Below are 14,545 nucleotides of genomic sequence, written 5' to 3'. Positions count from 1 at the left end.
TTAGCAAGGGAGACAAAATTACTTAAACCTTATCTATTATTATTTTTCAGGTGGTTTCATTCCTTTTAAACATTACCTTCTTATTTAAAAGTCATCGGAATGTACACACATACACACACACATATATATACATATATCCATGTATATATATGAACATATGTATATAATACATATATAAACATTATATAGATAAATATGTGTATATACATAATTATATATATATATATATATATATATATATATATATATATATATATATATATATATATATATATATAATAAAAAGTATTTGGTGGCTGGTTAAGATTAAGCCGGCGCCTTATGTCAGCACGGGGATGAGAGGCCTTACGTTGCCCAATGAACTCGGTTCTACCAGCAGAGAAGATGCATCACAACAGCCCACATAAGTGCACTTAAAACAGATAAAAAGATTTATAATATGTTTAGTTCTTTGCCTTTGCTTTCGTCTTTGCGGATAAATTAGTTTCTTCGAATACAGACTTATTCTTCATTCCATTCTCAGTCTCGCTCACTAATTACATCGAGAGGAAGAAGGAAGTGGAGTGGTTTCATTGTTCTCCAATTCCAACAAAAGAGAAGGAATTTCGCCCCTTGTCTCGCAACAAAAGAAAGACATTCTAATGAATATTTTTGTGGCGATTGCTTTTGTTTCCATTCTCGACATTAATTAAAAAATACTCTCAGTAGCACGAGTCTTGAAATGGAGAAACAAATCCACAGTTATGCATGGGTACAAATATATTTGAAAATAAATCTCTACAGAGAGAGTTTCGGGAATCTGATGGATCCCCCGTTTCAATCTCTTTTGAAGATAAATCTATTCAGAGAGCTTTCAGGAATCTGATGGATTCCTGTTTCAATCTCTTTTGAAAATAAATCTATTCAGAGTTTTAGCTTTTGAAAATGAATCTGATGAACCTTCCCTCGTTTCAATCTCTTTTGAAAATAAATCTATTCAGAGAGCTTTTCGGGAATCTGATGGATCCCCGTTTCAATCTCTTTTGAAAATAAATCTATTCAGAGAGTTTCGGGAATCTGATAGATTCCCCTTTTCAATCTCTTTTGAAAATAAATCTATTCAGAGAGCTTTCGGGAATCTGATAGATTCCCTTTTCAATCTCTTTTGAAAATAAATCTATTCAGAAAGCTTTCGGGAATCTGATAGATTCCCATTCAATCTCTTTGAAAATGAATCTATAAGCTTTCGAACAGATTCCCATTCTTTGAAAAAGTAATCCCAGATTTCTGTAGAGATTCATTTTTAAATATATTTGTACCCATACATAACTATGGATTCGTTTCTCCTACTTTTCATTGTTATGATAAATTTCATCTCATTCATTGCCACTGGAATAATGTAAGGATATCATTTCACGACGTGAAAAGAAACCATTGCAATTATTAGTGTAAAAGATTCATAATCTATGAATTTTTTCTTATATATTTTCCTTATATAAAAGACTCTCCACTTCAGTAACGATGAAAAGTAAAATAAAACTTGTGTTTTTAACGCCAAAATCATATTGTTAATATATTGCTCTATTTCCAAAACAGATTCTTATCTTGCTCAAAACCGATTCGGAAAATATAAGAGAGCTGAAATATTGACCAAGCACTGGCAGTTCAATTTTTCTATCTTTCACATTTTTCTTTCGTGGGAGAGCTTCCATTTCCCTGGTTCCGGGGAGAGAGAGAGAGAGAGAGAGAGAGAGAGAGAGAGAGAGAGAGAGAGAGAGAGAGAGAAGACAAAATTCTTGTCTTATCTTTCCTTAACAGTGTTCACCCACTTTTGTTGTAAGACAATTTTAATCGTCTTATCATCCTGATCTGCATTACAACGATGAGAAAGTGCTTAGCTTTCTGTCATTATATTGCACTTATTACAGTGTAAAAGATTCATAGCTCTGGTAGTATTAAAATGTCATAGAATTATGTGAAAAGTTTCTTTTCTTTGGCAATAAACATTGCGAGATTAATTCTTTTCCGGTAGAGTTTTCAAAAAATAGACAGGAATAAATTTTTGCAACACTGTACCGGAAAAGAATGAATCTTGGAATGTTTATTGACAAAGAAAAGAAACTTCTCACATAATTCTACGGTATTTTAATAACTACCAGTTATGAATCTTTTACTGCCATAAATGCAATATAATGACAGAAAGCTAAGCACTTTCTCATCATTGTAATACAAGTCAGGATGATAAATCGTTTAAAATTGTCTTACAACAAAAGTCGGTGAACATTGTAAAGGAAAGAACAAAAGACAAGAATTTTGTCTCTCTCTCTCTCTCTCTCCCCCCCCCTCCCGGAACCAGGGAAATGGAAGCTCTCCCACGAAAGAAAAATGTGAAAGATAGAAAAATTGAACTGCCAGTGCTTGGTCAATGTTTCAGCTGTTATATTTTCCGAATCGGTTCTGTGCAAGATAATAATCTGTTTTTGGAAATAGAGCAATATATTAACTACGACTATGACGTTAAAAACACGAGTTTTATTTTTCTTTTCATCGCTACTGAAGTGAGGAAGTCTTCTGTAATAGGAAACTACATAAGAAAAAATTCATAGATCGATTTAGCTGGCATCTTTGACACTCAAAGTATATAGACATGAATCATCTTGAACAAAGGAGCTCATTTTGCAAAATGGAAATGCATAATGAGGTTTGAATATATATCTGCACTTATGGAACAATGGTTAAGTATGCCTTTAACTACAGACATGCATTGTACAAACAAACACAGAAATACACACACACACACATTATATATATATATATATGTATATATATTCATATATATGTATATATATATATATATATATATATATATATATATATATATATATATATATATATATATATATATATATATATATATACATACATTCACGTTTTAACGTGCTTTTTTCCCATTTTTTATATGGGGTAATCAATGCCTTCTTTTGAAGGACTTTGATTTTCTTTGTTCTGATCGGCTACCCTGCCTGACATATAACCCCGGTAACGAATAGTATTTACCAAGCTCCCTTTCTCCCAGCAGAAAGGAGAATATGGGAAATAAGGTTGACAGTTCGAGACTCAGGTGTCTGTTATGTTTTAGAAGATGTTTCTTTGTTTTATGTGTGTATATAGTCTGTAACACCCATTTCTTTTTTGGGATCAGTTGATTTTCATAACCCCGGGGTGTCTTTCGGATAGCAAAGCGTCCGCCTTTCCGACTGGTCGGCTATATTAATGACAGACCATCTATGAAGTCTGAGGTTGTTATCTACTAACCGAGCCATCGAGGCTCTATATCGATATATAGACAGACATACTTAATCAAGCGAGACGCCAATTTCTTTGTTCTGTATAGAGTATAACTCCCTCGAATAGTATTTTCAAACAGAAACGATATGAAATAAATTTTTCCTCATATCACAAGGTTTCATATGCCTGTCTTTTTTGGGACAGTTTATTTGATAACCTTTTCACTTGCATTGGATGGTCTATATAATTACACCATCCGTTATTTGTTTTATCTATATTAGTTGACAGACCCGAGAGAGAGAGAGAGGAGAGAGAGAGAGAGAGAGAGAGAGAGAGAGAGAGAGAGAGAGAGAGAGAGAGAGAGAGAGAGAGAGTTTACTCAGTATTTTTTCATTTGAATTTGGTTGCCTATATAATGGTACTATTTGGTAATATTCTTTATTTATTTTATATATTCTTTGACCAACGAGAGAGAGAGAGAGAGAGAGAGAGAGAGAGAGAGAGAGAGAGAGAGAGAGAGAGAGAGAGAGAGAGAGTTTGTTGCATTATGTTGCTCGTTGTTGCCTTACCAACCTCATCTACGCTGCTGTCCTACAGTGCTCTGTATTTCCACACTTACTACATCTCATTTCTTGACAGATCTTGTACCCGAGGCCACCCACGAGAGTTGAGGCACTATGTTGCTCGTTGTTGCCTTGGTGCTTTTGGCCACGATACTCTACTACAATGTCAGGAAGCCAGCGGGATTTCCACCAGGTGAGTCGAGTTTATTAAAGGGGTTTCAAGAATTCTCGAAAATCTTAAGGATTTCGTGACTTCGTTTTGAGATTTCTCTCTAGAATTATTATCTCGGGTTTTCTTTTTCCTCTCTTTATTGTTGTTATTCATTTTATTCATTATATTTCATCTAAGCTATATTATAAATAGTTTAGTCGCAACAGAAAGCCACACAGAATAGAACAGAATGGAATACAGAATTTGGCCAGAGGTCATTCAGCGTTGAAACGGAAATTGACAGCAAAGTGGTTTGAAAGGTGTAACAGGAGGAAAACCTCGCAGTTGTACTATGAATCAGTTGTTAGGAGAGGATGGAAAGTAAGATGGGAGAGAGAGAATATAAACGAGGGTACAGTAAAAAGGAATGAAAGGAGTTACAGCTAGGGGCCGAAAGGAAGCTGCAAAGAACCTTAGGTAATGCCTATGGTGCACCGCATGAGGTGCACTTTGATATCCACATAATAGAAAAAGAAAAATTGCGAAAATTAGCTGGCCTCCCATAATTCACCCTTTGATTTCCTCTAAATCCTACCTTTGCCTCTCTAAATCTCACTTTGATTTCCACTAAATCCCATCTTAGCCTCTCTTAAATCTCCCCTTGATTTCCCTTAATTCCAGCTTAGCCTCTCTAAATCTCCCTTGATTTCCCTAAATCCCACCTTAGCTTCTCTAAATCTCCCTTGATTTCCATTAAATCCAACCTTAGTCTCTCTAAATCTCAGTTTGATTTCCCTTAAATCCCACCTTCCTTAGCCTCTCTAAATCTCCCCTTGATTTCCCCTAAATACCATCCTAGCTTCTCTAAATCTCTCCTTGATTCCCCTTAAATCCCACCTTAGCCTCTCTAAATCTCACTTTGATTTCCCTTAAATCCCACCTTGGCCTCACTAAATCTCCCCTTGATTTCTCCCCTCTCACTTTGATTTTCCTTAAATCCCACCTTAGCCTCTCTAAATCTTCCCTTGATTTCCATTAAATCCCACCTTAGCCTCTCTAAATCTCCCCTTGATTTCCCCTAAATCCCAACTTAGCTTCTCTAAATCTCCCCTTTGATTTCCATTAAATCTCACCTTAGCTTCTCTAAATCTCCCCTTGATTTCCACTAAATCCCACCTTAGCCTCTCTAAATCTCAGTTTGATTTCCCTTAAATCCCACCTTAGCCTCTCTAAATCTCCCCCTGATTTCCCCTAAATCCCACCTTAGCTTCTCTAAATCTCCCCCTTGATTTCCATTTAATCCCACCCTTGCTCCTCTAAATTTCCCCTTGATTTCCACTAAATCCCACCTTAGCCCCTCAAAATGTCCCCTTGATTTCCCCTAAATCTCACCTTGATTTCAGGACCGCCTCGGTACCCGTTCATCGGCTACCCTTTCCTCGAAAAGCATCTGGTCCACAAGCACATGTGGCGCCTCTCTGATACCTACGGACCGGTCGTCGGCATTTACTTCGGTCCGCAACAGACCGTTATCGTCAACGGATGGGAGGCCGTTAAAGAGGCCCTGGCCAACGAAGACCTCAACGGACGTCCGGACAATCCCTTCATCAGATATCGAGACGACGGGCTGATCAAAGGTATGTTTAGTTTGAGGAGTACCTCTAGGCGGGTCCCGAGTACCTCAGACGAGGAGGAATTACTCCCGTGCAAATGCAGAGGAGTTTTGTTGTAATTAAACCAGTTCTTCAACCAATATGTTTGTTGTATATTGGCTCCATGATCCGTATTAATAACGCAGCTTAACAGCATTTAACAGCATTCCACAACTTTAAACATTTTTGTGGAAGAGCACCGAAGGGATTTTGGAAAACTGAGATAAAATCAATACTGCCATTTAAGAATTCATCCGTCAACTACGCGGGCAAAAGAATGATTACCTCCCTTGCAAATTCTAAATTCCCAAACAAATTCCAGGCGTCATGTTCACCGAGGGAGAACTTTGGAAGGAGCAGCGCAGGTTCTCCCTCCATAATTTCCGCAATTTGGGATTCGGGAAGCGCTCCCACGAGGCCGTCATGCACGACGAAGTCCTGGAGCTCATCAAAGAAATCGAAGGAACGGACGAAGGAGTCGAATTACAGGTGAGTTTTAAGATCCTTCGGGTGATTCTCTGCCAGATCCTCTGGGGTTTCATTACAGAAATTCGCTCCGGACCGATTGCTCTTTTCCGAGAGGGACTTGGTGCTTCTAAGGTTCGGGAGATTCTCCTTCCAGGAACTTTGAGAAAGGGGAATGTTTCCTCATGCAGAATCAAAGACTGAATGAGAGGGGAAGGTTTGCTTGTACAAAGACCGAGCCTGACGGAACTGGCAGCGAACGTCAGGAGTTTGTTGCAAGTAGCAAAATCAAAGGACTTCAAAATGGTTAGATGTCATTGAAGATATCTGTCAAAGTTTGACGTAATCAATTTGTACAACTATAGATTAATTTTCAAACACTCAGTCAGTTGGCTGATCGAGCTAGCCTCGTTGTGACCTATTGCCGCTTCCACCTGACGCCCAAAAATTTGTTGTTAGTGTCAGTAATGATTATTGGACCCTGTGTGCCTAAGGCACCTGACATTGATCATTATAAAGTCACCTTTCCAAGTTTGTTAAAAATTTACAGCGGAGAGCAATTAGTCACAAGAGGTCCAAGAGCCTCTTGGAATGAGGAAGAATGAGGAAAGTATTTTTTTTTTTATCTCAGGTGAAGCTGGGGGTGTCTGCGACCAACATCCTTTGGGCACTCATGGGAGGAACCAGGTTCCACAGGAATGATCAGAAGCTGATCGATTTGTTCGAGAGCCTGAACAAGAGTTTCAGGGCAGGAGAGGTAGGTTGCTGCTAATATCACTTACTAATACTGCTGCTACTATTAATACTGGGTCTATTATAAATGCTTCCGTTATTACCCCTTTTGTGAAGCATCAAAAATCAAAATGACGAGATGGAAATGGCTCACAATTAAATCACGTCAACATAAGGACAGGAATGAGAAGAAAAACGTGGATAAATACCTGTTATTAATCTGCCTGTTCTGCCAACAGGTGTCTGGATCCATCGTGGACGTAATACCTCCAATACGTCACTTCTTGCCAAAGGACGCCAAATTTAGCATTGTCATGGATGGCATGAACAAGGTGACAGCTTTCATTCAGGTGAGTCAGAATCAGAGTCCATAGTCAAGATATCATTTCTATACCTTCGGATATTTTTATGCGAGTTGCGTCGGAATGATAAATGAACTTCGGACAGCTGCTTTATAATTTACCTGCTGAAACGAGGATTATTATTATTATTATTATTATTATTATTATTATTATTATTATTATTATTATTATTCGTGTCTGTTGGTTTATGGAGTTAGTCGCTTCATTTTCACTGGCTATCCGGCCGTGACGTCATCGGAAAGGCGGCTCCTGATTGGCTGTCTTCTCCTCGATCTAAGCCTCCTGCTGATCGGCGATGGTGCAATTTCTCGAGGAAGGCGGGTTAACCGACCGTTCCCGAGGTGAAGGACGGCGCCTCTGCCTTCCCCAGGTGTTGGAAGGGCGTCCTCGGGGCGAGGGTTAAAGTCGTCCTCGACGTCGGGACGTCTTTGAGTCGTAGGTGGGTGCGAGGGGCGATCTTGCAGGTCGTCCTCGAGGTGAGATCTCACTAGGCGATCACCCCCGGTGCTCTGTAGGTCGTCCTCAAGGGGCATAGGTTGGGATGCGGGTCTTGCCTGGATGAATAGGGATGTTGCAAGACAGGATTTCAAGATGGAGGGGGGGGGGGGTGTCAGGTGCGAGCGGGAACCCAAGCATCCCTCCAGATTCTTTTTTGACTGTCCAACTCCTTGAACACTGCCTTGCAGCAGTCTTTCTTCATTCATTTAGAAACCTTTCAGGCCACACGCAGAAGTCTTTACAGACGTGGCTGACTTGTCTGGTTAAATAATAATAATAATAATAATAATAAATATAATAATAATAATAATAATAATAATATATATATATATATATATATATATATATATATATATATATATATAATAATAATAATAATCTTCGTTTCAACAGGTAAAATTATAAAGCAGCTGTCCGAAGTTCATTTATTATTCCGGCGCTGGCAGTCCTTGCTACCAATCGAAGGAAGTGAATGGCATCAGGGGCATAAGCAGGGAATAATTACCCCTAAAACGGGTTTGCAAAAGAAGGGCCTGATTTTTGACTGACCAGTCATATCAAAGGAGCTCTCCCTATTGGCTGCGAGTCTGGCTGACCTATAAGGGCGTTGATTGGTTGGGGTCGGGGGCTGTGCTTGTCTCAGAGGCGCACCTTGCTGTTCTGCGGTGGAAACCTACACTAAATATTACTCAGGAAACCATCCTCCTGCCGACCACCGTCAGGAGAACAACGAGGTGAGCCCCTGAGCCAATGGTATGGTCACCCCTCTCTTCGAGGCACGAGCAGAGACCCCAATCAGCACCTGCGTCGGTTAGCCAGAGTTACGGCCGATAGGAGAGCTCCCGGAATATGAATGACCAATCAAGAATCGTTCCCCTTGTTTTGTAAATAATAATAATAATAATAATAATAATAATTATAATAATAATAATAATAATAATAATAATAATAACGTATCTTCCTCGCAGGAAGCAGTGGTAGAGCACAAAGCAACGCTGGACACAAGCAGTCCGAGAGATTTCATCGACATCTTCTTGACTGAGATGCAGAAGCAAAAGAGCAATAATGAAACGACATTCAATGGTGAGTCAGTCCCCGAGTTTTGACTCGAAAATGACTTTCTGAAACAAAACTGACACCATATTTCTACTCCACCTCTAAAACTCATCAATAATGCTCACGGCCCAACAGAGCAACAACTTATGGCGCTGTGTTCCGACATCTTCATGGCGGGGTCAGAGACCGGTTCATCTTCAGTGTCCTTCGCGATACTGTTTTGCGCTCTCTATCCAGAAGTCATGAACAAGATCCACGAAGAGCTGGACTCAGTCGTGGGTCGAGACCGCCTTCCTTCGCTGGATGATCGTTCGAAGTGCGTTTCTTTCCTTCTAATTCAAAGCTCCGGAGTTTTCCTACTGTCTCTGCATTTCGTGATTCTTTATAAATCTTGATTGATCGATTGTTTAAGTTATCTTGCGTGACAGGTACTTTTTTTTCTGTTGCTTCCTTATTCCTTTCGGCCCAGGTTGGAAAGCAGCACGTGAAAAATGATGTATTATAAAGTATTAAATATAATTCTAGCTGTTTCTGGCAAACAAGTATTCTATAATTTTCAATAGATATTTCACTTCAAGGAGATAATCATTTGTTTTGCATATTTCCTGGTCATAATACCTTTTATTAATGTCTAATACTTTGAAAGGTCTCCACTGATACCACAATACAGCTATTTTTATCTATATATATATATATATATATATATATATATATATATATATATATATATATATATATATATATATATATATATATAAATGAACGTATGTACATACTGTATGTATGGATGTGTGTGTGTATGGTCCAGCATAACTCTGAAACGCATTGAGCAGTTGCAACCAGACTTGGTATACATATGACTTACTATCTATTAATCAGCACTGTGGGGGTAAGACATCACTAGCACCAAAGGGGGCGGGGGCGGAAAGGGCTTCCCTGAAACGGGGCTGGGTATACTGTAGACTTACTAACTTTACGAATTTATCATACCTTATTTTGGTATACATATGACTTACTATCTGGAAAAGAATACTGTGGGGGTAAGACATCAATGGCACCAAAGCGGGTGGGGGTTAGGAAAAGAGTGACAGCAAGAGAGAGAGAGAGAGAGAGAGAGAGAGAGAGAGAGAGAGAGAGAGTTTATCGGTTGTCATTCGGAGTTATCCTGGACAGCGCCGGGTTGGTCAGCTGGTATAATATAAAGTTTTGTCTAGGGGATACGTGTACAAAATCTTCCACGAGATCAGAGCTTGATCATTAACTTTATGACCAACTACAGATGACCCTTTTTCGATATACCTTAAACTCTCCTGGCTAAGCTGAATTTGCTTAGCCTAGCTCTACAGCTAAGATATATAACACGTATATGCTAACTGCCCCTACTGTAGGCTGGATTAATGATGTGCCATAATATAGTAACGTTTGTACCTAGTTTGAACTTAAGACGTTCAATGTAGGTGAAAATGTATCTGTATTGAGGAGGTTTGCGCGAGTCTTGTTTCATTGTATCGTCTCATTTGTTTTTCTTTGTTATTCTTCTTATATAGTTTATTCTGTGCTTCTCCATTTCTTTTCTGTACTGGATCATTTTTTGGGCCTGTAGAATCCTTAATAATAATAATAATAATTAATATTCTTAGTAATCATTTCACCCACCTTCCCTAGGTTAGGCTAGGCTACGTCAGGTACTGAGCTCTCGAGATTATCATGGCGCCAATAACAGCTATCTAAACTTTTCTCACGTCCGTAATATCCTTTCCATTTCAGGTTAGTCTATACCGAAGCTGTGTTAACTGAAATGTTTAGGTTACGTGGCGCTGCACCACTTACAGTTCCCCACTGCGCTATAAGAGACACCAAGCTTCAGGTAATGCAGGATATTGAATACAGTTTTGGTTACAGCGGCAGTGCCCTGAAATTTAGACTGAATTGAATTCTGTTTCGTTATTTTAATATATTTGGAAAATCCCATATCAATTTGGCTGATGGTGACATGCGCTGGATTTTGTGATTTTTGGCAATCTAATTTCTATTTTTTGTAACAGGTTTGGAAGAGGTAATATAATTCGGTCTAATGCTTGGCACACATTAATAAAATACTTGAATAAACGAACCAAAATACAAGCTTTATGTTAATGAAGAATGCAAATGAAGCAAGCCTAACTCAATCCATCTATCCAGCCTCTGTTTTGTTGCTCATCTGTCAATGTTTTCATTTTGCTCAATATCATCTCTGTCTCCTCATCTCAGGGTTAATTTTGGAGGTCCTACTGCCGATGTTCTTTCAGTTCAACAGATTTGTTTATTTGTTAGCAGTTCATAATTTTTTTTTTCATTGACTGACTTCCGTACTTTGAAGGGTTACAACATTCCTGCACGGACAATGGTGATGGTGAATCTGTACAGCATCCAGATGGACAAGAAATACTGGGGTGACCCAGAGAACTTCCGGCCCGAACGGTTCCTGAATCCGGACGGGTCCCTGAGGAAGGACGAACGCATGATTCCTTTCGGAAAAGGTGAGGAAAATGTTCTGGAAGAGAAAGGTGAGGTCAGGTACCGGGACACTGGGAGGGAAAGCTAGGGATGGGATCTGGAAAGGGAGGTTGATGGAAGAGGTAATACGATTGCTGGGATATGCTAGAAGGGAGTGGTGAAGATGGGTTCTGGAAAGGGACACTACTGGAAAGAAATGGTAGGTAAGAGTACGGGAATACACTGGAACTGAAAACTGAGGATGGGTTCTGGAATGGAAGGTTACTGAAAAGGAGAGGTGAAATAAGTGTTCGGGAATATTCTGGAGGGAAATGGTGTAGATCGGTTCTGGAAAGGGAGGTGGCTGGAAGCAGTGGGAATTGTTAGTTCTGGAACATTCTGGAATGGAAAGTTGAAGATAGGCTCTTGAAAGGGAAGGTTACTGGAAGGGGTAAAAAAAATAAGCGTACTGGGATATATAGAAATCCTTCAATTATCCATATTAATAGAGCCAAGGACCCATCGGATAATGGTGAGATCCGGATAATGGCAGTGTTACCAACATTTTCGGGAGGCCACGCATCATTGAGGTCGGTTTTTTTAAGTTTTATAAAATTTATACATATCACATATCTTTTGGGGACTTTGTCTAGGTGTGTCGGATAATGTCGAGTGTTGGATAGAGACAATCCAGATAATTGTGGGATTACTGTGCTGGAAGGTTAATGTGTTTCCATGACACTAGAAGAATGGGAGGTAATAATACTAGAAAATATGGGTATGGGACACTAGTGGATGTGTGAGTTAAGGGAACCTTTTTAGAGGGGACAATTGTGGTATTAACTGAATGGAATATGAGAGATAAGGGCCCTAAGTATAGAGAGAGAGAGAGAGAGAGAGAGAGAGAGAGAGAGAGAGAGAGAGAGAGAGAGAGAGAGAGCCTTCAGTCCACGTTATTCTGCTCGTCTGAGACAGGTGTCTGCAGGATGAAGAGAGAGACAGAGAGTGAGAGAGTGAGGAGGAGATTATTCCGCCATATATCCTCGTACTTAATTCCTGCAGGGCGTCGGGTGTGTTTGGGAGAGTCCTTGGCCCGGATGTCGCTGTTCCTCCTCTTCACGGGCTTAATGCAGAAGTTTTTCTTCACAATCGACCCTTCTGTCCACTTCCCAGACACCGAGGGCAAAGGAGGATTCACTCTGGGTCCTCCAAGGTTCAAGGTTTTTGCCAAGAGCAGATTCTGAAGATGAAGACGCTGGGATTTCCTCCTTCAATACTTCCCCTCTTCCAAGATTCTTTTCCAGGATTCTCTTCCAGAGTCTTTTCCAGGATTCCTGCCCCTATAGCTCTGTGTCTTCCGAGAAGCATGTATCAAATCCTTCGTAGGAATCATTTCTCCTTTTTTGTTGGTTAAAAATTTATGACATGGCGCCATAGTGACGTTAGGTTTTCCCCTTCAGACGGCCTCTAGTGGAGCCATGAGACGCATGATGGTATTACCTTGTAGTATTTTTGTTGCCTACACAGAATTAATTGTTTTCGTTATATCTATGTGTTCATTAAGGTTTTTATACTCGTTGAACCCATGAGACAAATTCCTGTTGTATGATGAATTATTTGTTTATGAACAATGTATGATAAATTGTAATATTTAAGCACCTGACACTTGTAACCTTCCAAGCTTGTTAATAAACTGAGAATCTGTAATTCCCATTTTGGTATAGCCTAGGAATGTAGATGAGAGGCTCGGAGCATTACACCCGGTGTAAATATAATAAAAAACTTTGTGTTTCCTTGTTTACAGAAATATATATATATATATAATATATATATATATATATATATATATATATATATATATATATATATATATATATATATATATATATATGTGTGTGTGTGTGTGCGTGTTTGTATGTGTACATTTATACGGGATCATATTACTTTTATCGATAAAATATAGTGATAGAAAGTTTCGTAAAAATAAAAACAGACACACACACACACACACACACACACACACACATATATATATATATATATATATATATATATATATATATATATATATATATATATATATATATATATATATATATATATATTGTAATAGCCACAATGCCCTCTCAACTTTCTCGAGTTCTTTGCGCTTTTTTGGATACGCTTGTCACTACAAGACCTTAAGATCCAAATGCAAGAAATATGAAGAAATTCTGATGTCCGGTAGCGGGAAACGAACCCGGGTCCCTTAATCAGAACGAGGTACCATTCATATATATAAAGATCTGTCCCAGATGACACATGTACAGGTATAATTTGTTCCAATATGGTCGCACTGGCATGGAATCTCGCCCATTCATGTCAAGAAACAAAGTCTAAACCACAAATACCTATACCCTAATTGAGTTTTCATCATCGACTACTATGTATACGAACGGTACAGCAATCTCTTAAGAGTTAATCGATCATCACTCTAAGGAAGCTCTACTGTAGAGAGAGCAGATTTTGCTGTAGTGTATACTTTCACAGTTCTAGAGTCTTGCTAAAGTAGGCTAAGGCTAGCTAAATTTGATTCTACATAATACAACTAGAATTTCAAAAGAAACAAAACTCAGTCCGTCAGTGGGTGTGATGTATATTTCACCAAAGGTGAAAAACTAAGACTGGATGTAGGTCCTGACCGGTTTCGACTTTATTTCTAAGGCATTGACGAAGGACTGATACAAAGTGGGATTTCTCTCATTAAAAAAAAATAACGTTTATAGTTGAAGGTGTACATAGCTATTGTTTTATAGATGCAGAACTTCGTTCAAATAATTCATGCATATATCGATTAAGTATCAAAATATCACTGTTAAATCGATCTGTAGTTTTCTCTGCTACATATCCCAGTTATGCAAGAAGCGTTAATAACAGTAACAACTGAATGAAAAATATGATTTCTGATTTAACAGCCTCAGTCGAAATCAATATAGTGTTCTACCTCCAAAAACATTCTTATCTCGCTCAAAACCGATTCGGAAAATATAACAGAGCTGAAATATTACTGAAGCACTGGCAGTTCAATTTTTCTATCTTTCACATTTTTCCATCACGGAAAACCTTCCATTTCCCTGGTTCCGGGGAGAGAGAGAGAGAGAGAGAGAGAGAGAGAGAGAGAGAGAGAGAGAGAGAGAGAGAGAGAGAGAGAGAGAGGACAAAATTCTCGTCTGCTGTTCTTTCCGTCATAATGCTTTATCGTTTTCTTTTGCTGTAAGACAACTACAAAAGTGTTGTCTTCCTGAGTTGTCTTACAGTGATGAATAAGATCTTTCCTTTCTTTCG

The 14,545-nt window shown here is 38.9% G+C and overlaps 2 protein-coding genes across 3 annotated transcripts in view; one reads left to right on the top strand and one right to left on the bottom strand.

Annotated features, from left to right (window-relative positions):
- Positions 1-12,928, top strand: part of LOC136849924 (methyl farnesoate epoxidase-like) — a 14,567-nt gene extending 1,639 nt beyond the window's left edge. Inside the window, exons 2-11 of the mRNA XM_067123441.1 lie at positions 3,907-4,023; positions 5,385-5,618; positions 5,956-6,122; positions 6,730-6,855; positions 7,070-7,180; positions 8,659-8,773; positions 8,882-9,062; positions 10,514-10,613; positions 11,106-11,265; positions 12,284-12,928. Of these exons, the coding sequence (XP_066979542.1) occupies positions 3,945-4,023; positions 5,385-5,618; positions 5,956-6,122; positions 6,730-6,855; positions 7,070-7,180; positions 8,659-8,773; positions 8,882-9,062; positions 10,514-10,613; positions 11,106-11,265; positions 12,284-12,465 (1,455 nt within the window). The 5' untranslated portion in view covers positions 3,907-3,944 and the 3' untranslated portion in view covers positions 12,466-12,928. The remainder of the gene's footprint in view (positions 1-3,906; positions 4,024-5,384; positions 5,619-5,955; positions 6,123-6,729; positions 6,856-7,069; positions 7,181-8,658; positions 8,774-8,881; positions 9,063-10,513; positions 10,614-11,105; positions 11,266-12,283) is intronic.
- The window catches only part of LOC136849927 (ketohexokinase-like), a 324,411-nt gene that overhangs the window by 49,435 nt on the left and 260,431 nt on the right, over positions 1-14,545 (bottom strand). The window lies entirely within an intron of this gene.

This window comes from Macrobrachium rosenbergii, chromosome 21, assembly GCF_040412425.1.
Source record: "Macrobrachium rosenbergii isolate ZJJX-2024 chromosome 21, ASM4041242v1, whole genome shotgun sequence".
In the NCBI taxonomy this organism is placed as follows: Eukaryota; Metazoa; Arthropoda; class Malacostraca; order Decapoda; family Palaemonidae; genus Macrobrachium; species Macrobrachium rosenbergii.
This window is presented reverse-complemented; position numbering and strand designations above follow the sequence as displayed.